A 27,445-nucleotide genomic window follows, 5' to 3' on the forward strand; every position below is an offset into this window, starting at 1 on the left:
CAAAAGGCACTTCTATTGAGCCTGATTGTTAAGTGTACCAAGTTTTGCGAAGCTAGGTTGTACGGTTTAGGAAATATGCTCCGGACAAGAGCACTACCCTCAAATTTCCTAAGTTCATCATATTTCCATGGACACGACAAAAACATAAAATTCTAAAAATCTCTAAATAGCAAAAGGCACTACTACTGAGCCTTATTGGTAAGTGTACCAAGTTTTGTGAAACTAGGTTGTACGGTTTAGGAAATATGCTCCGGACAAACAATGATTACAGACGGACAGACGACGGACAGACGGACATACTGATGGCTATATCCCCCCGTCATTATATGTCGGGGGGATAAAAAAAGGAAACGGAAGGCGAGACAGATAAGGTGAAAGCAAAATGGAGTAGACAGAGAGAGAGAGAGAGAGAGAGAGAGAGAGAGAGAGAGAGAGAGAGAGAGAGAGAGAGAGAACGAGAGAGAGAGAAAAAGAGGAAGGAAGATGGGAGAGACTTAGAGAGAAGAAATAGGTGGGATAAACACATACAAAGGGTCAGTGTGAACGGGGATACAGGTGGATAGAGGGAGATCGAGGTGGGAGAGAGGTGGGATAGACACAGAGAGTGGGAGAGAGGTGGAAGAGTTATAGAGAGAGGGAAAGAGGGTGAAGGAAGTGAGAGATGGGATAGACACAAAATGAGTGAGTGAGTATGGTACGCCGCTTGTAGCAATATTCACCATTTTCACGGCGGGGGAGAGCGTAAAATGGGCTTCACATATTGTACCCATGTGAGGAATCGAACCCGGGTTTTCAGCGTGACGAGCCAACGCTTTAACCACTAGGCTACCCCACCATCCCGACACAAAATGAGGCAGGGGAGAGTGATTGAGTAGACAAATTTAAGCGAGTGATAGAGAGAGTGGAGAAAGATATGACAGGCAGATGAAGGAAGCATGGGTAGACAGATAACGAGAGAGAAGGGTTAGAGTAGTGGGACAGACATGGAGAAAGTCATCAGAAGATGGAGCATATATTTATGTAGAAATCTGTTGTCCATATTTCGGGGCAGACGTGAATTTGTTTACGTTCTCTCTTCCAGACTTTCGCCAAGAGCCTAGAAAAAGTCATACAGTCGGGGTCTCTAGAAAGGTTCGTATTCCTCTCACAAATACTCATCTCAAAATATTATTATATTTAAATTCGTAAATGGTCTTGAATTTGGGTGTGAACGTGTATGTGAAATAGCGTCAGCATTGGTCCTACAGGACAGATTCTGCAACCGTTCGCGCTGTAGACTCTCTCATATACAATGTCGTCTTGTGATCCAGAAAAAAGGGAACTGAAGTAGGGGACGCCAACGGAGGAGGAGCACTAAAAAACATCAGGTAAATGTTTCCTTTCATTTCTTCATTTTCTTTAATGAAATCCCTACACAGTTAAGTGACGAGAAGTGGCTTATAACATTATATTCAACTAATATATGTATGATTTTGTTATTATCATCTTCCTTGAATTAGGGAACAATACTCATTGTTCAAATGATTGTCTGGTCCACACTCGATTATTTACAGACCGCCGTCATATAGCTGTAATATTGCTGAGTGCGGCGTTAAACAACAAACAAACATGGTACAAACACACAATGTTATATTTGGGATAGCACTTCCTGAGTAAAGTACATATTCTCGTACTTTTGTATGAGGGGTACACAAAATACATGATCTAGACTACCAGCTGTCGGACTTTCATTTTTGTGGAAGCCTCGGTGGCTGAGTGGGATAAATCGCTGACTTTGTGTGGTGGCGATTAGGTGCCTCACTCTGGCAGCGTGGGTTTGAATCCCGGACAAAACAAACAAACAAGTACGAGAATCTATTCTTTACACAAGTGTTACCCCAAATATAGCATTTGTTAAACATGGTACAAGTAAGGAACGGCGTAAACGTGTGTGGAATTAAAGTTTAGTTTGGTTTAAAGCCGTTTCAACAGTATTTTATTTCATTTCTAATTGTATAGATACGGGGTGTTTGGACTGGGATCCAGGGCCTACCCCAATTTCTGCGCCTTCGGCCACTTCCTGGACTCGCTGCTGGGGGACCTGGGAGGTCAGAAGATCCTGGAGACAGGGGAGGGGGATGAACTGAGTGGACAGGAGAACTCCTTTAAGACCTGGGCACGGCGTGCCTTTAAGGTGAGGTAGACGGATGAAGCTTTTGAACAATATTAATACACTAATGAGTTGGGTTAGGTTTGATGCCTATTTGAACAGTATTTGATCAGTTATATACTGCATTTGAGCTTATGAAAGTACAAAAAGTTTAGCATTATGGCGAGGTGCATGTACTAGTAATGCCGGTTTTATAGTGCTAGCCCACTGGGATACCATGCCGTAGTTTAATATGAACTGACTCCCAACCGACCAATCCTTGTTTTATCCACTAAATGTCGAGCTCCAGGCAAGGTAACAACAAGTACCATATTTAAAGGTATAGTTTGACGCGGCCGGGGATCATACCATGGACCTCCGCCTCATCGGACAGACACTCATTGCACTAGACTACGAAGGCGGTCTTTACCACCATGGTGGGACCCACGCGCATTTTCGGGACGATTCTAAGATTCAAACATATAACCAGCGGATTATGACACATCGAAACTCGACGACCTGTCTCCCATTTGATACACGAACATTGCATGAGGAGTGCCAAACTTTAACCACGGATTTACAGATGAGGTCGGGACATGATCTGTTGTTTTCGTCAATTCTTTGTCTTTGAGAGTTGGAGAATTAGTTCCAAATAAACTTGCTTTTCCTAGTGTAAAGTACAAAAATAACAGATTATGGAAGTTCATAAGGCCATTTCGAACCATATTGAGCATTTTTTCGTGGCTTTCATTAACCGATTCCATGACATGGATTCTGCGTGAAACCGGGGGGTGGAGAGTGAGGATGTTATTGGAGGGGGGGGGGCACGTTTTTGTCCAAAATACAAATCAAGCCCGTGTTTTACTTAAATAAATTGTACATATGGCTCGCATCGTAGGTAACAAATAATGTCCACTTTTCATGCAGACACGAATACAGTTATTCTTATTTATTTGAAATAATTAATTGAGCACCAGTTAATGTCGGAAAAAAGAATTGAGTTCCTTAATATCTAATCTCAAACCAAAATGAAGTTCCTCTCCCCGATTTGCGACTTGCCACCACAAGCCTCCCTCAAAACAACCTCTCTCAAATGCAGGCCTCACTCACGGCGTTCAACGTGGACAGTGACATGGACACGACAGACCTCGACGGCGACCTGTCCAGTGGCGACGACACGTGGACACCCGGCAGATTCCGTATAGCAGAACTTCCTGACGGGGAGGAGGGAGACCTGTGTACAGGTAGTGAAACCTCTGTTATATACAGGTAGTGCAGTATGACCTATAATTATGCCTCAAAGTGAGACTGACCAATCAGCGAGCAGAAATACTAACCCCATATCAGCCCGTGTACCGTTAAAAAAAATCCGAGATTGTTGTAACTAATCGACCCACACAAAGCACATATTTCACATGATAATTCTGTTTGTCTTTTAATATCATTACTTGTGTTGTGCAAACACATTCAGTTTAAAGAATCCACGTTCGTGACATTAGAGAAAAAAAAGCTCACAACGGAGGTCTCCGATTTACAAATAGCGACGTCATAGAAAATAATTATAGGATGACGTCTTAAACAATAAACGTGACGCCAATGACGTCAGATAGCAATAGAATAGATAGCAGCCCGTCGTTATCATCTTCCCGAGGCAAGAGAGTTAACTGACTTTAAAAGTCTAGTTTCCACCCTTGCCGAACTAGACTGGTATTATGGAGTTACATTTTGGCTGGACTAACGAGTCTATGCATAGTCTAATCAAAATCGTGCACCGAAATCGAAATCCGGTTCGTAAACTGTCGTGCAGATTCCGGTCGATTGTAGGATTTGCAAAGCATGTGCACCGCCAACTCGTTGTCAGCAGATATTTTCCAAACCTTTTCACGTTTTTAATCAAGGTGCTCACGTGATTTGATGCATTTCGAGGTGTAAGACCCGTTTTATCCCAATATAGATCTTGATGATCGATCAGATCGTCCTGACTGGGCGCCACCATTTTGTGTGAAGCAAACGCAAGTGATACGAGAGGTGGAATCTGATTGGTCCATAGGAGAGGCTTAGAAGGAACATAACTGGTAATAGCCACTGGTGGCGCTACGATCGAACCCAGTAATTCCAGCCTAGTTCGGCAAGGGTGGAAACTGGACTTTTAAAGTCAGATAACTCTCTTGCCTCGGAAAGATGGTCGTTATAGTTATAGTGGCCCGCAGATTTCTGATAACACGCGGGTATTTGTATGATAATGTTTTCCATTTTAGCTATAACATTTGTTTAAACGTTCACATTTAGTGCGGGGGCACGGGTTGCCCAGTCGTCTAAGGCGCCGCCATTCGCTGAGCAGAGTTGCGTCCCCTGGGCATGCCAGAAACCTATGATTGTGGGTTCGAATCCCGGTTCGCCCCCGATTATGATTCTAGGTTTGTCAGCACCATACCCGTGCTCGTGGGTTTCACCGAAGTGGTAAACGTCTGAGACCTGCATCATTTCGGGCTCTCCTCCCACATTAAGCTGACACGCCGTGCTGTAACTAGAATACTGTTAAAAGTGGCGTTAAACCCAACTCACTCACTCACTCACTCACATTAAGTGCATTATATGTTCCATTGTTAAGGTAAGTATGTTTACATAAAAGCGTTGTATCTTAAGCAGACGTACTGGTTCTGTCGTTTATACCGGTTGTAAGTGTCAAGTTTTCATTTGACATGACATGTGCCATAAAGAAACAAAACAGTGTGTACTTTGTGGCATAATATATTCGTTTCGGTGTCTTTAGTTGCTGTGAACGCTGTCATATAAGGTTAGCAGAAAATTATTGAGCTTGGCTCACGCCTCGCCCAATATATTTCTACTAACCTTATATGACACCGTATACGGAAACTAAAGACACCATAACTAATAATATACGGCAAGTATTTAACACTCCGCTATTCCTGAACTCACCCTTCCATATAGGAAGCCTTGCTAATCCGGAAACCATGCTTGCATACAGGTAGTAGAGTCAAACCTCGTTAATCCGGAAGCTCTTCTTGGATACATGGGGGTGCTCGTGCCTAGTGGTTAAAGCGTTAGCTCGTCACGCCGTAGACCCGGTTTCGTTTCCCGACATTGGTACAATGTGTGGAACCCATTTCTGGTGTCCTCCGCCGTGATATTGCTTGAATATTGCGGCGTAAAACCATACTCACTTACTCTTGTATATATATGTAGTGTATTGTGTACATGACGCATGTGCGCTTTTTGATATTTGAAGTCTTCTTCAGTGCCGAGGTCATTGACAGATTTAAAAAAAGATTCTTGAGCCGTTCGTAAATTACCCTGACCCATAGCCCCCTAACCAATGCCCATAGCGATATCAAAGTTTTACTGGGTCCAGCTAAACACGGCCACCATATACAACTTGTAACTTGTCTCGACTAGTGTCAGACAAATATGATTGGAAATATTGTAAAACATTATGGTATGACCATGGAGTACTGCGCGTTAGATGATGCGGTTTCTGTCATCTTTTCGCTGTGAATAGCTGTAATTTTTTACTGATGTAGCGTAAAGCAGTATCCACTCACTCACTCTATCTGCCGTCTCTTCTTCCAGTTCTAGGCAAGCTCCACAACAAGCATGTGGAGCCGTGTAAGGTCCAAGAGAGGCGACAGCTCCAGTCTGCTACGTCTCCGTATGTACTTGCAATTCACTTCAACCCCTGTATCAATAGCATCAGGCTTTATGCCGCTTTCAACATCGTCAATACTTCACAGGCTGTGTATATACACCATGCATACCTGTGAATAGGTACGACCACCGCTTGGTACAGCATAGCTGGCGATAATTCAGATGAATTGAATTCCGATCTACGCTAATGTTGTGAGGAAACTATCACTTCAACTAGTGCATATAAAATGTTAAGTGAATATATTGCTGAGAAAAGAAATTTTTTACACTGTACAGATTGCAAGTATTTCAACAGTCATGAGAACAATTATATAAAACAAGAACACCAACATGAAGGATGTGCTAGTACTAGTGGCATTATTGTGTTGTCAGTATTTTATTACTAATATATCAGCTTCCAAACAGCAACAAGCTGGAAAGGAGCTTCATTGAATAATGAGCTGATAACCACAACATATTACGGTCACAGTCGTCATTTTTTTAACAGAACAGATCTTTCTGTTAAATAAGTCTGAGGTGAGGTGAGGTGAAATGGGGTTTAACGTCGCGTCAAAGATTATTGCACTTATATAGCGACGTGCATGCACGTGTGTGTGTGTGGCTGCTTGTACTAGTCCGGATTGAATGCCGATTTATAGTGCTAGCTCACTGAGATACCATGCCGCAGTTTAACATGAATACCCCACTCAGTCACAGTATACTGACTCCGAGCCGACCAGTCCTTGTTTTAGCCCCTTAATGCCGAGCGCCAGACAGGGTAACAACAAGTACCATCTATTAACGTCTTTTGGTATGACGCGGTCGGGGATCGAACCTCGGACCTTCCGCTCTCCGGGCGGACGCTCTACCACTAGACCACGGAGGCAGTCTAAATTAGTCTGAATGAATCTGGTCATGTACATTTGATTGGTGTATTTGCACACTCATAAAATGTGTACAAATACATATATTTTGACCCACAGCATAAATATTTATTAATATTTAATGGACTCGCAATTGTGCCACAGAATACTGTGTTCGTTCATTAGCTAGGTTTTACCTGTCTCATATTACCCTTAGCTATTAGTTAAGGTCAGGTTGGTGATAATTTGCCTGAGTGTATTTGACACTAATGAGAGACTCACTTGGTTCACTCAGGCGCCAAACTATCCTGGTACGGCTGGGGACTAATTCTTCTACTGCCATGAAGTACAGCCCAGGTGATCACGTTGCCATATTTCCTTCAAATTCACCGGCAATGGTGGAAGCCATCTTGTCTCGCCTACACGAAGCGCCCTCTGCTGGACAGATCATGCGGATAGAGGTGATGCAGGAGGAGACAACCGCGCGAGGTAAACTAAATAACATTGATTTGAAAACCAATTTCTTTGCTTCTTTAATCTGTACTTCACGTTGAACATAATATCTAGACGTTCCACGGATGGCCTAGTCAGCTGAGGCACCGCAGTTCGTTGTGGAGAGTTGCGTCCCTTAGGCGTACCAGAACCCTATGGTTGTTGGATTTATCTATAGGGTTGTTGGATTTATTTGATCTGTTTCTGGGTTTGTTTGCATAATACCCGTGCTCACGGGTTTCTAAGGCATGCACCACGTGCACTTTTCGAAGCGGAAATTGAAATTAACTTACACAGTCACCCATCTGTACTCTATATATAATTGTATTTGACATCATGACATTGCGATATTCCAGGCACCGTGGAGAACTGGGTGACATGGGATAAGGTACCATCGTGTTCTCTAAGAACCGCCTTCACCCGGTACCTGGATATCACCACGCCCCCAACCCAGGACCTCCTGAAGACGTTGTCCACCTTGGCAGACAATAATCAGGACAGAGACAGGCTGGACCTGTTGACCACCGTGAGTCGAGACATACGTCATGATAAACATATATTAGGAACCGAAATTAGGATAATTTGGTTAAAACAATTATGGTAAGCCTCATATTTGACTAGCCCCGTGAAGGTTCAGGTTACAATCGGTCTTCAGCAACCGAGGATTGCTGTACGTGTAAGAGGCGACTAACAGGATCGGGCGGTCAGGTTCGTTGACTTGGTTCATGCATGTCATCGTATCCCAGCTGCGTAGATCGATGGCCATGGTGTCGGTTACTGGATTGCCTGGTCCAGACTCGAATATTTACAGACTGACGTCATATATATTACTGAGTGTAGCGTTACACAACAACAACAAACAAACAAACAAATCAAATGCAAGATGAAAGAACGTGACAAGAACAAAAATGACGCTTAGCTCAAAAAGTATGAACAGAAGAAATATGTTCTTTTTCTAAAGTACTGCACTTGTTATTGACTCATTACTTCCGGAGCAATGCGACCAAGAACTGTTTCAAATACGAGTCGTAATATGTACGCGTCAAATACTAGTAGGCCATTGCCAATACGTAACGGGTTGGTATATACTATGTTTAAATTAAAAATAACGTTATCTGAATGTGGCCTTGCTATTTAATTGAATGTTTAATCGTCTTGGGCCTATTTTTGCGGCAGTGGTTCATCAATAATTTCATACTTTGAAGTTTACAGTTTCTTTCATGATGATTGGCTGAAGGGGTAGTCACGTGATCTGATATTTGGGGTTCACACACCTGTGAACGGACAAAAACCGTCCACACGATGTGAACAATTTTTTGTGAAATTGATCGCGTGAACTTTTGCCGGAACTACTTTCCGGGGCTTCCCCGAATTCTCGATCGGTGTTTACGATTAACTCGTTTTTCTATTTTCTTTTTAATACCTGCATTTATCAGCAATATAATTAATTGAATATTTTGCCTGGTCTTGTAACATTTCATCTGAATTATAAATAAATAAATAAATGCTGGTGTTTGATGTCGTCTAGCTGCTACATGAAACAAAATGGATTGTCCTTACGGTGATTTGGATATGGAATGGCTATCTTTCAAAACTAATAACGCAAGTAAAGAAAATTAATTCTGTAAAATTTCTGAGGTGAACGAAATTGATTTATTGAGCGATATTGACTTTGATGCCTTGTTTTCGGAAATGACAGGAATCAAGCAACAATGAAAACAATGTAGCGCCCTGCTCAGATGTGGCCGCTGGCACAGAGCAAACGCGACTGCTCCTGATCAATCCCAAACTAAAACCCGATTCACTGTCGCATCGGGGAAAAAATCTAAGATTTTGAGAAATTAGAAATCTACTATTCGGGTTTCTGAGTTGGCCGACCTTCTCCGCGCATTCCAGGCCGAGAAGCGGTGGCACATGAGGAGTACGGGGCACAGAAATGAAGCTAGTCATACAGTAGGTCCATCTCAGGTGACAAGAAACACCAGCTAAGCAAAGTATTCCAGCACACGCGACAAATCCCAAACTCCAAATATAACACACCCTGACGTTGAAAATTAAGACAAAAAACGCAAGTTTCAGTGCACTCGGTTCTATCCCCACCAGTCCATTCCGCATCGTCCGAATTGGTTTGCGATTATCCAAACACAAGCAAAACATTCATAAATCGGTGATATTCCCAATTTGCTAGTGCCATGAGAGGGTTCACGCGTTGGGATGTTTTCCATAACTGCTCCATAAACGTCATTTTCAACAGCAGTAAGTATAAATTTCATCCTCATGCTCCCGTTCGACTCGAAATGCATCTCTTTACAAACTTATGTGACGTCATATATAAATCCGCGCTTGAAGGATGACCTCGCCTGTAACCTATTTTTAAGATTTGATATATCCCAAATATTGTTTGTAAATTTGTTCAGAGAATGAAATTAGGTTAACATATTTCTAGGTTATGTTGTATATATTCAAAAAGCTATTTTTCTTTGCGTAACTGAGTATGAGTTGGGAAACGTATGTGACCGAGAGCCGGCATATACCGACAAAATAACATTGTTGCAATGTTCTTCGGCGAAACCAGAGGACTTCAAAATTAAGCAAACATTGTTACAATATTATTCGGCGAGACCACTTAACTACAAAGTATGAAATTATGAGAATTGAACGTCGGTTTGGATGGGTTCATTGAAGTGTGAACGATTTAAAAGCGCTGGTTAAACTGTGTGAACCTTCGATCTTGCGAGCTTAATTGCATACAGGACAAACTTCCCAGTTCAGTAATACATACTATCGTACGCATTTAAACCACGGTATCAAAGACGACATTTTGTAATTTTGACTCACTCGCATAATATCCACCAATATTAACTCATTAAACATATTATATATTATATATGACTTCATTATTATCAGTGGAATGTACTGTTCGACACAGACTAAATGTTTGCTTTTTAATTCATACTCATACGGCAGATAGATGAGGTTGAATATCTTAAGTTTACTGAGTCGTGTGAAACCTCACAGTGGCCATGTGTCACATCTCTCGAGGCTATTATCTCAATACTGTTCCATTTCCAGGATTCCAACGCTTATGAGGAATGGAGGGATACGAACGCGCCGACTCTCCTGGAGGTGTTGAAGGCATTCCCCTCCCTCCGGGTACCCGCCTCGCTGCTGGTCACACAGCTCCCCCTGCTGAAACAGCGCTATTACAGCATCAGCTCGTCTCCCGACGCCCATCCCGACGAGGTCCATGCCACTGTCGCTGTGCTCAAGTACACGACTGAAGGTCAATACGGTTCTGTACATGGCAACTAGTACAATGTCATTCACTCTTTAAATGTCAGAAGCCGCGAATAGCTGCAACACCGCTTATGCGGCATAAAGCAATACTCATTCCTCAAATGTCAGATATACCATGTCAAACTCAAAAGCATGTTACATTAGTGTGGCTCTAACAAGTACACAACCAAGGTCAATGCTTCCTTGTGAATACGACCATGAACTGTTTCAAATATTATAGTATTTCAGCACCAAATAGTTCATCGTCAATACTTTACGGATCTGTATACATTACATTCGTTGGGCGTTCATGTCCGCTGTTAGCGAAATCTGTAAACAGTTGGATGGTAAATCTTCAATCTCATTAAAATCAGACCTTAGTTCTCGCTATCGCTAAACAAAGATCTGAGGACATCTTATTACGGGTCACGTCAGGCCGACCTTGCGCGAACTTTGACCGACCAATAGAATGGCCAATCAGAAGGCAGCTTTCTCGTGCTTTACGGCACTAATTTCAAATTGGTGACAACGCTTCGAAACATATTTGGACAAATTCTCGATTACAAATTTGAAACCTAAACAAAAGAACATTCTGGAATGGCTAATAGATGGTCTAGATTGTATGGATTCAGTCGTTAAACCTGTAACTATCGTTCGGAATACCCCGTGTTAAAGTTTTCGAGGTTGTATGATTAGAAATCACATTCCGACTGTAACTTTCATGATCTGGTAAGCGACGCCCTCATTGGTCGGAGGAAAGGTCGTTCTGACGTGCCCCTAATGGAATGTCTTCAGATCTTTGTTTAGCGGTAGCGAGAACTAAGGTCTGATTTTAATGAGATTGGTAAATGTTTGAATTATTAACTTTTCCCCGTTAGATATTCATTGATTTAAACCCTTACCGATACTTAGCGATATTTAAACAGTTTATGTGACAGGCATCGTCAATACCTCATGCTTTATAGACACTGCATCCTCCATCACTCATGATACACGCGAGGGCGTTACCGTATAGTAGCTATTATAAACAAAGGAATTAAGCCATGACCTCATTCGTGCGAGAGGGAAAACAAAGAATCTGAGACAAGTGATCCCAGGTCATCCCATTACTATAGTGCCCGAGAGCGGACATTATTGCGGCCGCGAGAAAGCGATAACACGAGACAAAAAAGTGATAACACGAGACGAGAAAGCGATAGAACAAGACACCGATATTTCTCATAATGCCGTACATTAAAAAGGTTTTTGCTACTGCTCAGTGATCCAATCCTATAATATTCACCGCGATTTGCCTTTGATACGCAGAACTCTTTCAACATTTTGTTGTGAAGATAAATGTGTTAGATATAGATACAGAATGTTATCTCGCAAATGTTTACTTTCTTGTATTGTAGTAAATTAGAAAGATTCACATATACTACAAGAGAAAAGTCTTTTACTTCTACTTTGCTCAGCAAAAACTCCACAGAGAGTCTGCGGATTCTTTGCGAAACTTAATTGCCCCTTTTAGCTTTATGCCTACAACCCCACCCCAAAAGACGTTAAGAAATGGAACTTTTTGTTACCCTGTCTAGCGCTCGGCATTAAGGGACTGAAACAAGGACTGGTCGGCTCGGAGTCAGTATATTGTGTCTGAGTGGGGTATTTATGTTAAAACTGCGGCATGGTATCTCAGTGGGCAAGCACTATAAATCGGCATCAGTCCGGACTAGTACAAGAAGACACACACACACACACACACATGTACATGTACGTCGCTATATAAGTGCAATCATCATGGACGCGACGTTAAACCCCTTTCCACCTCACCACCTCACCACCTCACGCACGGAGTAGGGCTCACTTGACGTCACTTGAGTTTTATTACCTGATTAAAATTGGACACACACCCTTTAACACCGGATGCCTTCACGTTGCATGAAGTTATGTCTATATTTTATTTAACAACTAAATGCTTTTTATTGAGGGTAATTGCCAACGTAATAAGAACATGACATCAATAAAATAGTTTTCGATCTAGGTGGCATCGAACACGAGGGTGTGTGTTCCGGTTGGCTGAACAAACTGGAAGTCGGGCAGGTCATCCCGTGTGCTATCAGAGCGTAAGTAAATTTAAAAAGTTGAATCACTCCGAAATCACCATGGATGAGTTTGCATGCATTAAGTACATCACATGGTTTTAGCCACCCGTGAAGATCCGGTGCATTCATTCGTTTACTTTTTGCATTTTTGGCTATGGGTCACCAGTCTAATTGTATAATTTGGAGACGCATTAATTTTTAAGATATAAAGTATTTGCACATTTGTGGTCCATCGGCCTATGGTACGAACTTGGTCGACATACAATATAATATATAAGTATACATAAGTGTTCAAAAGTCACAATTAAAGTGAGGACATTGATCCCTGTCTACCATAATGGCTGCAAAATAAAACATTCTCAGGCTCTTCGAAGGATATATAAATACAGTGACATTTCTTTTAATGCATTCATTTTTAAAGGAGATGAGTATATTGATTATTAGGAAGTAGGATAGACATAATATTTTGAAGGGATATACTGTTTACGCAAGTGATCATACTTCTCACACACTAATAGAAAATGATGTTCGTTCTCAATGCAACCCTGTTTACAAACGTTGCATAACCTTTGCTCTCTTGGTGTTTTAAGATATCTTCCCGTTACTACATGAAGAGTGTGAAAGCTTCAGCAAAACTGAGCTAATGCACATCGAAATTTATTAATTAATATAAGAGAGATATGAGGTTCAGCAACAAATTCAGTTTCAAACATTTTAGAGTTATTTATTGAAGATGAATGCCAGTCTTGCACAAAATTGTAAACGTAAAACAAATTCAGACAAATTCTTGTTTTCCTCTGTATATGTTTCCCTAATAAAACCTTGAACTTTGAAGCCCAGTCATTTACCATTATCTATAGATTGAAACTGCATATCATAACATTTTCTTGGATATAAATATCAATACCCAAAATGTCAGACACATATAAAAGAATAGGCAGAACTTAAGTGTCAAATACCCTTGAAATAAACTATATGGAACAGGTTTAAGACTTACAAGAGTTTTTAAAACAGTGAATTGTGCACTCTTAGCCTGTTTAGCAGCATTAGTAATATGCTGCTAATCCAACATAGGTTACTTGCACAAACAACGCCCAAATACTTATGTGGAGAAACACACGTTAGCTGTTTATCACAGTAAGACCACTTTTCAAACCTGGAAAAAATACACCGACGTTTAAACACAACTTTGGTCTTATCGAAAGTTAAGCCATTATTATTACAATACTCAGGTAAGACATAAATTCGCTACTAAAGTCAAAAACCTGCATCAGAAATACGGATCACACCATTGGCGAAAAGCACAAGAAAAAGATGAATAATACGTAGATGATGTTGTATTTCTGGTTCACAGGTTTTTTTCTATTTCGTTAGCTGTCATCAATAAAAATGCCGAACAAAAACGGGCTCAAAACGCACCCTTGTCTGACTCCGACGTTAGATTCAAAGAACTCTGAATGGTGATCAAATCTTACATAAGATTTAACACTATCATAAATTGTTTAAATGGAATTATACATTTTTGTTGAAATCCCATTATCACTTAAAACTGTCCAAAGTGTGGATATGTTCATAGAATCGACAAATACAGTATACTTTTTGCCTCGCTTCTTTCCAAGATATCATTGTATGACTGACTGTAAAATCTACATGTTGTCAGTTGTTGAGTAAACAACGACGGAAACCAGGCTGGGATTCGATAATTTTATCAAAGCATTCACTCCAGGAGTGTTGTCTTGTATTAAGAATTAAACATACCGTATTCGACGTAATAAGCGCCTCGCTCTAATAAGCGCCCATGGCGATATTAGCACCCCTTCCGATTGATCAATGTACACAAGACTTATTTATTGGTGTTTAATACGCACTCGTGTCTTATATGCACCCTTAATTATGGGCAATTGACTTCTGGAAAAAAATATCTGTTGTATGTAAACATTTCAGGCTGTCAGCATAAACCACGAAATTTACGATCTTTCAACTCTGTTTTTTTTTTCACCAAAATAATATTCTAATAAGAGCCCCTATTTCTAATTTTGAGAGCGCCCTGGGCGCTTGTGACGTCGAATACAGTATATCTTACTGAACACATTTAATAGTGTAAATGGAGTTCACATTATCTTTCTTGTACAAAGGGACCATAATCCCATCTGACAATGAAGTTGAAAAATAGGCTTTTTCAAACATAATATTAAAGATAATTCTAATATAAGGTACTAAGCGTCAGCAGAATATTTACATTTCAGAAATGAACTTGTCATTATCAGATGACTAGCATTACCGTCTTGTTGCGTCATAATGGCCTTATGGACCTCCTCTTGTTCAGTGGCCGAATCCAAAATAGATTTGGTGACTTCATCAACATTTCTTCCTATTTCTGGATTGCCAATCTCACAATAATCCTTCTCGAACAACAACTTAAAATGCGTAAACAACTGGTTCATTATAATGTTTTGTTTAACTGTATGGGAACTTTTGACATTTGAGAGATAACCAAAATTGCTAACCGTTATTCATACTTACTTTGAAATTGAAAAATAAGCACAAAGAGAAGAATAGTATTTACACGTCTGAAAATCGTTAACAAACGGTATTTCTCATTATAATAAGTCCGTAAACACTTGGGATGCGTAACAATCCCCTGACAACAGTGCTGCTTTATCACTTGCAAAATGCAATATGTCAATCTTTATTTACACATATACTGAAAGGCCACACACCTATAGAACAGACTGACCCGTGAAGATCCGGGTTAGAATAGGACTTCAGAAAGCCATGCTTGTAGTAAGAGGCGACTATGCTTGTCGTAAGAGGCGGCTAACGGGATCGGGTGGTCAGGCTCATTGTCTTGGTTGATGCATTTCATCGTTTCCCAAAAGCGTGGATCCATGTTCATGATATCAATCATTGAATTGTCTGGTCCAGGCTCGATTATTTACAACCCCCCGTCATATAGCTGGAATGCGTGTGGCGTTAAACAACAAACAAATAAACATGGTTTTAGCAAGATTGAATCTTATCACGACAAAGGGCATTCATATATAAGATTAAAAACCTGTATCCATCTCTCTCTCTGCGGGGACCGCCTCCGTGGTCTAATGGTAGAGCGTCCGCCCGGAGAGCGGAAGGTCCCCAGCCATACCAAAAGACGTTAAAAGATGGTACTTGTTGTTACCCTGTCTGGCGCTCGGCATTAAGGGGCTAAAACAAGGACTGGTCGGCTCGGAGTCAGTATACTGTGTCTGAGTGGGGTATTCATGTTAAACTGCGGCATGGTATCTCAGTGGGCTAGCACTATAAATCGGCATCAGCCCGGAATAGTACAAGCAGCCACACACACACATACACGTGCATGCACGTCGCTATATAAGTGCAATAATCTTGGACGCGACGTTAAACCCCATTTCACCTCACCCCTCTCTCTCTCTGCGACAGCGCCCCCAACTTCCGCCTACCAGAGGACAAGACGCTGCCGGTGATGATGGTGGGGCCAGGGACAGGTATCGCCCCCTTCAGGAGTTTCTGGCAACAGCGACAGGTGGACCTGGCGAGAGGGCATACTCCGACAAGTGAGTCCACTATTGCACTTGCTTGTGATTGCCGTCTTCTTTGTTCTCGAAAGGCGACATCTGCTCAGTTCATTCAACACCACTCTGTTATGACGTTGTATCCCCTGTATGTTCTGTTCTGCAGACGCCAGTGACATGTTGTTGTGGGGTTGCTGGTGTGACATGGGGTTGTGTTCCCTGTATGTTCTGCGACTGTACATTTGTATATTCTGTTCTTCAGACGCCAGTCCACGAGGCTGGTGTGACATGGGGTTGTGTTCCCTGTATGTTCTGCGAGTGACCTTTTGTATGTTTTGTTCTTCAGACCCCGATCGGGGAGGTTGGGGTGACATGGGGTTGTGTTCCCGTTATGTTCTGCGAGTGAACTTTTGTATGTTTTGCTCTTCAGACGCCAGTCCGCAAGGCTGGTGTGACATTGGGTTGTGTTCCCTGTATGTTCTGCGAGTGAACTTTTGTATGCTTGTTCTTCAGACCCCGATCGGCGAGGCTGGTGTGACATGGGGTTGTGTTCCCTGTATGTTCTGCGAGTGAACTTTTGTATATTCTGTTCTTCAGACGCCAGTCTGCGAAGCTGGTGTGACATGGGGTTGTGTTCCCGTTATGTTCTGCGAGTGAACTTTTGTATATTCTGTTCTTCAGACGCCAGGCGGCGAGGCTGGGGTGACATGCGGTTGTATTTCGGCTGCCGGTCGTCCAGCCAGGATCACGTCTATGACTCGGAGCTGGCAGCCATGAAGGACCAGAGAGTGCTGAAGGACTACTATGTGGCCTTGTCCCGCGAGCCAGGCCAACCGAAGGTAGGGGTGTTTTATACGTCAATGTATGTTTGAACATCGCTGAAAAAAAGACCAGATCATCTTTGAGCCAGACCTGAACATCATTAGCAAGATTGCATAATTGTTTTGCCAGACTTGAACACCAGAACATATTTGATTTCGTTGAGCCAGTCCTGAGAATCCCTGAGGATATACTGGGTCATCGTTGATAATAGATAATAGAACATCTTGGAGAGCTGAAAATCTTGGCGACAATAAATTGTCAAGAGTATTTGCCCAAGTCAGTGACTGACGGTACACTTATAAAGCGATAGGCATTTATCTCTCGATCAAACAGCTGAACAAATTCTACAGCTGAGAGCGCTAAAATGTTTAATCTCCTCCCCTACTGTCTGGTGAAATGTCCCATCTCCTCCCCACTGGCTAGCGAAATGTTCCATCTCCCCCCTCCCTGGCTAGTGAAATGTTCCATCTCCCCGTCCCCTGGCTAGTGAAATGTTCCATCTCCTCCCTCACTGGCTAGTGAAATGTTCCATCTCCTCCCTCACTGGCTAGTGAAATGTTCCATCTCCTCCCTCCCTGGCTAGTGAAATGTTCCATCTCCTCCCCACTGGCTAGTGAAATGTTCCATCTCCTCCCTCCCTGGCTAGTGAAATGTTCCATATCCGCCTCACTGGCTAGTGAAATGTTCCATCTCTTCCCCACCTGCTAGTGAAATGTTCCATCTCCTCCCCCACCTGCTAGTGAAATGTTCCATCTCCTCCCCACTGACTAGTGTGATGTTCCATCTCCTCCCCCACCTGCTAGTGAAATGTTCCATCTCCTCCCCACCTGCTAGAGAAATGTTCCATCTCCTCCCCACTGACTAGTGTGATGTTCCATCTCCTCCCCCACCTGCTAGTGAAATATTCCATCTCCTCCCCCACCTGCTAGTGAAATGTTTCATCTCCTCTCTCACTGGCTAGTGTAATGTTCACACCTGCTTGTGAAATGTTATGCCTCCTCCACACCTGATAGAGACATGTTCCGTCTCCTCCACAGATGTACGTCCAGCACATGTTGCAGCAGTATGCCAAGGACGTCTACAACACCATGGTCAAAGCTGGCGGACACATCTACGTTTGCGGCGATGTAGAAATGGCTGAAGACGTCAGGCAGACACTGGAGCGGATTCTGAGTGAGCAAGGGAACCTGACACCGGAAGCAGCTAGAGAATATATTCGCCAAATGAGGGTACGTATAAAAACCGGAAGCAGTCAAAGACTATAATCGTCAAATGAGGGTACTTTTAAAAACTGGAAGCAGCCAAAAGCTAGATCTGTCAACTGAGGGTATATATAGACACTATAAGTAGAAGCCAAAGACTACCTTTGTCAACTGAGAGTAAATATAAACACTGGAAATAAAGGTTTGTGCTGCATTTGCAACATACTAGGAAGGATGAATAAATGTAACTCGGATTTGTTCTATTTGTTGTACTGTCTTGAAGCTGTGCTATACAGTATCAGACAAGACCACACTACCATAAAGTATTAAATGTGCTTATATGTACTGTGTTGCAGAGTGTCAAGAGATACCACGAAGACATATTCGGAGTTTTACAGAAGAAAACGAAAGTGGAAACCAGGTCACCGGTCCAGACAAATAACGTCGAGGAGGACGTGCCCTGGATTCGGAAAATAACGGACTCTGTCGACGAGGGCGGAAATGTGGTGCCTGTGTTCCCAAGTACGGTACGGTGCTTCTTAATCATTGATGACCCTGGTGTCATCACATACCATTAGCTGGGAGCTTTCTTCACACCTTACGATGTTTGGTTGGGATCTGTTTGAAGGAAATAATTAAAAGGAAGAATAACTGGGTTTTCTGAAATAGACGTGCTGTGGGACCAAAAAAAGGCTTGGCACCTCCTAACGGTAAAATGTATGTCTTGGGGTACCTTTAAGTATTTTCACCCCCGTCCCCAGTGCGCAGTGTATACCTATCCAATCCTAGAATAGGTTTATACCACCCACAATGTATCAAGCCTGGAACCATTGTCCCGGAGCTGTGCTCCTGATACCAGGGTATCATGATATAAGTATAAAGCCATCATAGAAAACGTGGTAAACGGTCACAGTTTTGTTATTATTTAAGAGAGGCAATCTAAAGAATCAAGACCCCCATTGACACTGACCGTAATCACTGATTAATAAACCATGAACAAATATACCAGCTGATTAGCTAAGCAACTGTATAACAGCTATTACCAAAGATTGATAAAACCACACTCGAACAAAACAATCGACAAGTCGCATAGACAAGCATTTAACCAATTTACACCTGGGAGTTAATTAACTCAACACTCGTTTTTGTACTTATTGAAAATTGTATATAATTGTATCTGATGTTCCACCGTGGGTGTTTTTCTAAGAATAAATGAGCTGAGTTGAGATGGTAGGGAGAAATGGGCACTGAAGGCTTATCCCTAAAATATGTCTCTTGGACATTTAGGTTGGCGGATACGCCTGAATAAAACTTTAACCTCATAGACTCAAGTCGCTTGGACTAACAAGGAAATACAGGGATCTGGATCTGGAATCGCCTGTTTTGAGGGTTTTTTTAATTTGATTGGTTTGCCTTTTATTGAGAGACGGGATATCATATTAGCATCTTTCCAAAAGTGTTTAAGTAGAACTCCCACAATTTTGTTTCACTTGAAAGGTTGAACCCCCATTTATTGCACCATTGATCTACTCCACCCAGGGCTGACTGGAGTTGTTTTCGGATTTGTGAAACATCTCTGTGTTTTACCCATATTGCTACGTCATCAGCGAATTTAGATACTTGGGAAGGAGAGTTGACATGATCAATCATAATGTTAAACAGGGTTGGGCTTATAATGCCTTGTGGCGTGCCATTGTCCAGTGGCATTGGATCATGTTGATTGTTCCCTATTTTAACTGACAGCAACAGCATGAAGCTGTCTATGGCGTTTGCCATGTTCCCTTCTACTCCATTTTGTGAGTCTTGCCTCATCATGTCGAAGGCTTGGTAGTGGTCACTTTGAAGTGATTAGTAGTCGCTTGTCGCTTTTTCGATCTTAGTGAGTTGAATTGATCTGGATTCAGATTGCTGAGTAGAGGGGTAATTTACACACTCGATAGTGGCGAGATTCCTAAACGAGACATGCGGACCTAGATGCAGACAACCACCCCAAGCTAGCAAAGGAAAGCCTTTGGGAGCTAACAGAACAGTGTGAGATAGGGAATACACGAGGGATTAGCAAACTAACTACTAAACCAATATAGGAATATAGGTATCAAAATAATGTCCTGAACATAAGCCACCAAAGGGAAGCATTAAACATTTACAACCAGATATGTACAATTAGTAAGGTGAGCTTTTAGCAATATCCCAGTAATATCACGACTGGGGACACCAGAAATTGGCTTCACACATTGTACCTATGTCGGGAATCGAACCCGGGTCATCGGCGTGACGGGCGAACGTTTTAACCATTAGGCTATCCGACCGACCGCTATTAGCAAGTTGGAAAAATAACTATGAATACATGTGAAATATCTACGAAGTACTAGGTAACCCCTATACTGCGTGAAAAAGTTACAAAACACTTTCAATACATGAATAAGATTGCATAGACATATATTGGATAACATATATGAAATCAATACAAGACAAAAGCATTCGATTTAACTGCTAGAGAATAAAATTTAAAAACAAAAAATTCTTCGACAATACCCTAATGAGCAAAAGACACCGAGCTGCGCCGATTGGGTCTCACGATCCGGTGACAATCATTAATATTGCGCGTTCGTACCATAGTTAAAATACGCTCTTGTCGATTGCTATCGTGCTTTTTGCCCCATCAGTATTGCTCTATGTTGACGTTGTAACCGCAACTTTGCATATTATTATCTAATATTATTATTTCAAAACGCCTACGGACAATGACTGAGAGATAAATATTTTTTCCCCTAAATATTATCTTCTGCGGTGATGAAGCACTTAAAACAGATACTTCAATCAGAGGTGGTTGCTGTGATTTGAAACTTCTGATTGACCAATCAGAGTCGATTATCTTCCGCATTCAGAATTTGAACCCACCCTGCATGTGTCGCAAGTCTGTATGGTGAATGACGACTTTAACTACTTGGCCACTCATGTCCCGTAAGGTGATGGACCTGCTGAGTGAGCTTCTGCATCACCTTGTGACGACACAAAGCAGCCTCAAAGTATTATTTTGTACATCTGTCACTTCATTACGTTGCAGAACCAGTTTGTACGCCGGGCAGTGCTTAATACATCACTAACTTCACTTGATGGCTTCAGCGCAGGTGTAGAGTCCAACTAGGTCCGTGGTAACAGTAACGCTAGGTGAGTTGCATTATTATTTTTCACGTTATATTTGTGGACGTACTGTGTTGGTACATGGACCAGTACAGTGTGAGTGAATTAAAATTTAAAATCACATCGACGGTATTTCATCCATATTGTGACCAAAAAAGCAGTGCATTTATACCAATTGCCATCGTATACCAATTGCATGGATCGATGCTCAAGATGTCAACAACAAACAAACAAATCATTTGGTGTAACATATTCGGACCATTTGTTTTCTTATCCACTGTCAAGCACAGGACATCCTCTTGTTCACCATGTTCTTTCATTCACGCAGAACCGGAAGAAGATCAAAGGGAGATAATAGACGACATAGCTTCGTGATGCCAACAGCCAAGCTAAGAGTGAGTGAGTGAGTTGGGTTTAATGCCGCTTTTAACATTATACCAGTTATATCGCGGCGTGTCAGTTTAATGTGGGAGGAAAGCCCGGAGTGATGCAGATCTCAGACGTTTACCACTTCGGTGAAACCCACGAGCACGGGTCTGGTGCTGACTAACCCAGAAACATAATCGGGGCGAACCGGGATTCGTACCCACAATCATAGTTTCTGGTGTGCCCAAGGGACGCAACTCTGCACAGCGAATCGCGGCGCCTTTGACGACTGGACCACCCGTGCGAAGCTAAGAAGTGGACATGTAAGGGACTGTCAGGAACCAACTCATTGGCCTTCATGTCCACTGATTGCGATTCGTGATGCAATGGAGTATGTAATCTGTAAACAACGACTTTGAATTATTGGGTGGTAAATCTTTAATTTATTAACATATTCCTATGTAAATATATTTTTATTTTAACCCTTATATTAACGATATATACGGGGTTCTTGTGACAGACATCGACGATACTTCACGAGAGCGTTCACGCAGACATCTTCCATGACCCACCCATATAGTGTATACAAACCCGTGAACTCATGACGAGGTCTGGCATTAACTGTATACATAGAACTGTGCTGTGTGAGTGATTGGTGTTCAACGCCGCAATCAGAAATGTTCCAGCTATATCACCTGTATATAACGAAGTCTGGACAAATTATACAAGCAGTTGATATTATAAGCAACTTCCGCGACAGCAATCTACCATGTCACCGAGCCTGACCACGCGATTCAATTTAGTCGCTTCTTACAAGTCATATAGTGCCGTGCTAAGGTCATCACCGGCGAGGCAACTTGTTGAAGATAGGTGCATGTGATATTGTTTGTACCGGGTTGCGTCTGTGCGCACAAATCTTATCGATATCCTCGATAAGTCAGTGTATCATACTTCCATTCCATACTATTTATAAATACTCTGGATACATTCGCTACGCTAAAAACAGCCGTGCAATCATATCACACTGATGAGCTAGAGTAATATTGTGCTGTGTTAGAGTGAGTGAGTGAGTATGGTTTTACGCCGCTTTTAGCAATATTCCAGCAATATCACGGCGGGGGGACACCAGAAATGGGCTTCACACATTGTACCCATGTCGGGAATCGAACCCGGCTCTTCGGCGTGACGAGCGAACGCTTTAACCACTAGGCTACCCGACCGCCCCGTGCTGTGTTAGAGATACCAGAAATGGTGACGTCACCTTACGAAGCTTTAGTAGCGAATCTGTCCTAGGTATTTGTTGTAATAGAAAATATAGAATATAGAAAGTAAATGCTGAATGTCCCCCTTTATGTTGCCATATTATACTTATTTGTTGTAAACATTTAAGATGTGCAAAGCATTCAAGACAAGTGATATTGGTTTGGTTTGGTTTGTTGTTTAACGCCGCCCTCAGCAATATTCCAGCTATATGGCGGCGGTCTGTAAATAATCGAGTCTGGACCAGACAATCCAGTGATTGATATCATGAGCATTCGTGTATTTTGAGGGCCCTCGTGGGTTTTCCTAATCCAGTGTAGCACCACTCAAAACACTGTCGTAAGGTAAGATGGGTCTGAATTTTACCATAAAACAACGCTGAAATAGTACTTAGCATAGGATCAGACTCGTCCTGCATACACTGCATTATAATTAATAGCTTTCGTTCCCTTATCTATTTTTGTTGTTTGGTTTGTCTACTTTTGATGTTTTGGGGGTTGGTGTTAAATGTTAAAAAAACTTTATCTGAGTAAAGTAAATTGCCGAGCAGGAGAAAGTGTACACCCATGATGGTGCCTAAAAATGAAACAAACAGGAAATGGTTATTCGATGGTGATGTATATGATACGGGTATCAACGGCAATATTACTTGCGTCACATTAGTGGGTATCTCACAACTGGTGACGCGCACATGACGTCTCAAGGAACATGGGGGTCGCAATTTCACAGTACATAGTAGTGTCAATTTTCAAGTGTATAGCTTCGTTTGCCTGACAGTTTATATGTGTGTTCCACAATTTACTGACCAAATAAGAATTTCAAAACCTATTCGCTTCGATTTCAGGTAAAATTATTACTGTTTTTTATAAAGGCCCTTAATGTTACTTGCCTACTATCGACCCCTATCAGAGCCCTCATTGCTGTGTGTTATACATGTAGAAGGGAATAAGTACAGTTAAACGCCGTTGCGTCAAAATCTCATTTAGTTTCTTCGGTCTTTACTTTACTTATTAACACTTACAAGTCGAATCGGATGTTGTCCCAAATGAAAGTTCTAAGTCTGCACTTTTTAATACTGGGCCACAAACGCTTGACAATGGCATCCCAAAATACGAGTGTACAGAAAGGATCATTAAAGCTGTTCCGGCCACACTTAGATATACATTCATCTAACGTTAAATTTGCAAAGAAAAGTGTGTACCATGTTTAGAGAAAACGGGGAATTTGTACACCACTCGTAATTGATTTGTGTAAGTTCCATGGTTATATTCACTGATACTTTAAGTAATGAGCATATATTTGCTATTGCATTTGGAGACAAATTCTCATAATTTATGTGTAAAGTAACTTGTTACACATACGAAAGGAGATAGGAAGGTTTGACATGATTCGTTACCAAATTTTACAATTTATCAGTTTTTCCAGCTGATCAAGCAAAAGGCTAAAATGGTCTTCCTTTCTGTTTAAAGTTACATTGCAGAGAGGTTGTTATTCAAAAATAGAGACATTGCAAGAGTAAAAAGGTGCATATACTTTTTTAGTGTAACATGGAAACTATGGCCCACTATTGCAATACTCCAGAAGTACAAAATGGATCTGATAAGTCGAATTGAAAACTGAATATATGTTAACCTTCCGTACATAACCATCGATGTCAAAATACAAATGTTACTTTGTGGAACACTCGGGTAAGTCGATTTTTTTCTCAGGGGCCTTCGTATTCGACACGTTGTTCTACATATGAATACGTTTCATTGTGTTCTGTAGCACGTACTGATGTGTACTATGAACTGTGATACAAATGTGTATATTTCACTGACACAATATTGTATTTTAAAATAATCATTTACATGGAATCGACAGAAACGTTTATCGAAAAACTGCATTAAATTGCCATACAATAATGTGTCATCTGGTTTGCCAACCACACCACTGTGATATATTTAATAACAAGGTTTGAATTAATACGGTTATAAACCTGGAAACCCCAAAAGCGATCTTAGCGCTACGACTGTCATAAGTCTATGCTAAAGTATAGGAGTATATGGTCTAAACGATAAGATCGCTTTGTAAAACGGGACCCAGGGAGCTGGTTAAACCTTGTATATTACCGTATTTATTGGGGGAATTTGTGTAACAATTTGGATTTATGACAGCCTGTGCGTTTTTACAATTGTATAATACGTCCATGTACATATACAATTATTTTAGCTCCATGTTAGAATGATAAAATATGATTGGTTCGCGTGATCTTGATAACATACTATATGCTCCTGATGACCACAGGAATGTTATAGTACCGGAAGCAAATTATTTTGTCAGTTCAGGATATGCTTACGTCAGCAAATCCCTTATCACTCACAAGGTGATCAGTCATTTTAATATCTTCAGGATTTTTCGTTTGGTTGTGCACATTATAGGTTGTAGCAGTACCTATCGAGGTACTCATGTACAACCACATGTACCCCGAGTGATCCTATTACACCGATTTATCTTACCGACATGTTTTAATGTGACATTGTAAAATAATTAAAATCAATTCAAAATTGATAGAACACATCTGTTCGATTGAACTGAGGTTAACTTGTGCTGTCACATGACTTTCATTGACTCGAAAAAACATGCGGCTTTTTGCTTCGAAGCGGGGTATAAGGGATTTATTATTCCGCTCAGAAATCCACGTGCAACAAGTCTTCCTCGTGGCGGGGTATAAGGGATTTAATCTTTCGCTCAGAAATGTGTAACCATCCCCTAGGCCAGATGCATAGTATTTAATCTAGATCACGTGAACTAATCAGCCATTAACAATGTTACACCGGTTTGCAGTCGAAGTTATGCTGAAGGTACAGTTTTATGCACAAAGTTACGTAGTATATTATTAATGTTTTTCCTCAATGCTGTATAGATTATGTTTTCTCGTTATCGTTTACACCGGTGTTTTTCCTTATTGCTGCATACATCATGTTTTCCCGTATTCGTTTTCACCGGTGTTGTCCCTTAATGTTGCACTCATTATGTTTTCCCCGTAATCGTTTACACCGGTATTTTCCCATTTTGCTGCATACATTATGTTTTCCCGTAATCGTAATTACCCCGATGTATTCCCGTTATGCCGTATTCATGTTGTTTTCGCGTAATCGTTTACACCGGTGTTTCCCTTAAAGCTGCATACATTATGTTTTCCCAATAATCGTTTCTTCAAAGTTTTCCCAAAATGCTGCATACTGCATACTGCATTATGTTTTCTTGTAATCGTTTACACACGTTTTCACATATTCGCTTACACCCGTTTTTCTCAAGATGCTGCATACTACTTTATGTTTTCCCGTAATCGTCTACACCAGTATCTTCCCTTAATGACCAATACATTTTGTTTTCCCCTTATCGTTTACACTGATGTTTTCCCTTAATGCCGAAAACATTATGTTTTCCCGTTATCGTTTACAACCGTGTTTTCCCTTAATGCTGCAACATTGTTTTCTTATAATCGTTTACATTGATGTTTCCTCAAAATGCTGCGTTCTACATTATGTTTTCCCGTAATCTTTTGCACCACCGAAATGCCACGTACATTAAGTTTTTTCTCTTAATCGTTTACACCGGCGTTTTCTCGTAATGCTGCATACGTAATGTTTTTCGTCATCAAAATTCTTTATACGTTAAGTTTCCCCATAATCGTTTACACCTGCGTTTTCTCAAAATGCTTTATACATTAAGTTTTCCCCGTAATCGTTTACACCTGCGTTTTCTCAAAATGCTTTATACATTAAGTTTTCCCGTAATCGTCTTCACCGGTGTTCTCCCGTAATGCAGCGTATATTATATTTTCCCATAATCGTTTACACCGGTGTTTTCCCTTAACATATTGTTTTCTGGTAATCGTTTACACCAGTTTGACACAATGTCACATTACAGTTTTACAAACGAAATCACACACAAAGTCACATAGTCTCACACACGTCACGGAAATGAGTAATGCTGTATATATAATGTTATCCCGTTTACGCATTTTAGAAACATTTACACTGTTAACCACATTTCTTGGCGGTGAAAAGCCATTGCTGAGTGTTTGTCACTTTATTTCTTCTTCATAGACCTATAGAAGTATCGTACAAAACAAGCTGAAGAGTCAATTAAAGCCCGACAGCTATTTTAGCTTTCACCATTCGTGGTTTGAAATTATTCAAGCAACATACTGACCTTTTTCGGGAAACCAAAACAATTCAATTGCGTATCGACGCAGATGCACAATCCACAATGCAAATGTGATTTCAATTAGTTAACAGTGAATATTTACATATATGCTAAAGTGTATTAATTAAACAATATGATAATGTGTGAACACTGATAATCCAGAATTTACCCATTTACATACTAATTTAAGCATTTAGCTTAATTTTTACCTATTTGCATAATAATCAAGAGAAGAGGGGAATTCGGGTTTAACCTTGGAGATTATCGACTTATATAGCGACGTACATGCTGTATGTGTGGCTGCTTGTACTAGTCCGGACTGATGCCGATTTTATAGTGCTAGCCAAGTGAGATACCATGCCGCAGTTTAACATGGATACCCCGCTTAGACACAGTATACTATCTCCGAGCCGACCAGTCCCTGTCTTTTCTTCTCAATACCGAT

The 27,445-nt window shown here is 41.2% G+C and overlaps 1 protein-coding gene across 2 annotated transcripts in view; it reads left to right on the forward strand.

Annotated features, from left to right (window-relative positions):
- The window catches only part of LOC124116041 (nitric oxide synthase, inducible-like), a 51,941-nt gene extending 30,252 nt beyond the window's left edge, over window positions 1-21,689 (forward strand). For both annotated transcript variants that reach the window (XM_046477250.2, XM_048386418.1), the window contains exons 14-28: window positions 1,082-1,131; window positions 1,311-1,367; window positions 1,999-2,173; window positions 3,228-3,372; window positions 5,720-5,798; window positions 6,932-7,125; window positions 7,485-7,654; window positions 10,201-10,411; window positions 12,425-12,506; window positions 15,921-16,054; window positions 16,694-16,851; window positions 17,872-18,063; window positions 18,393-18,563; window positions 21,104-21,207; window positions 21,509-21,689. In XM_046477250.2, the coding sequence (XP_046333206.2) occupies window positions 1,082-1,131; window positions 1,311-1,367; window positions 1,999-2,173; window positions 3,228-3,372; window positions 5,720-5,798; window positions 6,932-7,125; window positions 7,485-7,654; window positions 10,201-10,411; window positions 12,425-12,506; window positions 15,921-16,054; window positions 16,694-16,851; window positions 17,872-18,063; window positions 18,393-18,563; window positions 21,104-21,184 (1,899 nt within the window). In that variant the 3' untranslated portion in view covers window positions 21,185-21,207; window positions 21,509-21,689. The remainder of the gene's footprint in view (window positions 1-1,081; window positions 1,132-1,310; window positions 1,368-1,998; window positions 2,174-3,227; window positions 3,373-5,719; window positions 5,799-6,931; window positions 7,126-7,484; window positions 7,655-10,200; window positions 10,412-12,424; window positions 12,507-15,920; window positions 16,055-16,693; window positions 16,852-17,871; window positions 18,064-18,392; window positions 18,564-21,103; window positions 21,208-21,508) is intronic.
- The last annotated feature ends 5,756 nt before the right edge of the window (window positions 21,690-27,445 follow it).

This window comes from Haliotis rufescens, unplaced genomic scaffold (genome assembly GCF_023055435.1).
Source record: "Haliotis rufescens isolate VD_foot unplaced genomic scaffold, xgHalRufe1.0.p SCAF_6, whole genome shotgun sequence".
NCBI lineage: Eukaryota > Metazoa > Mollusca > Gastropoda > Lepetellida > Haliotidae > Haliotis > Haliotis rufescens.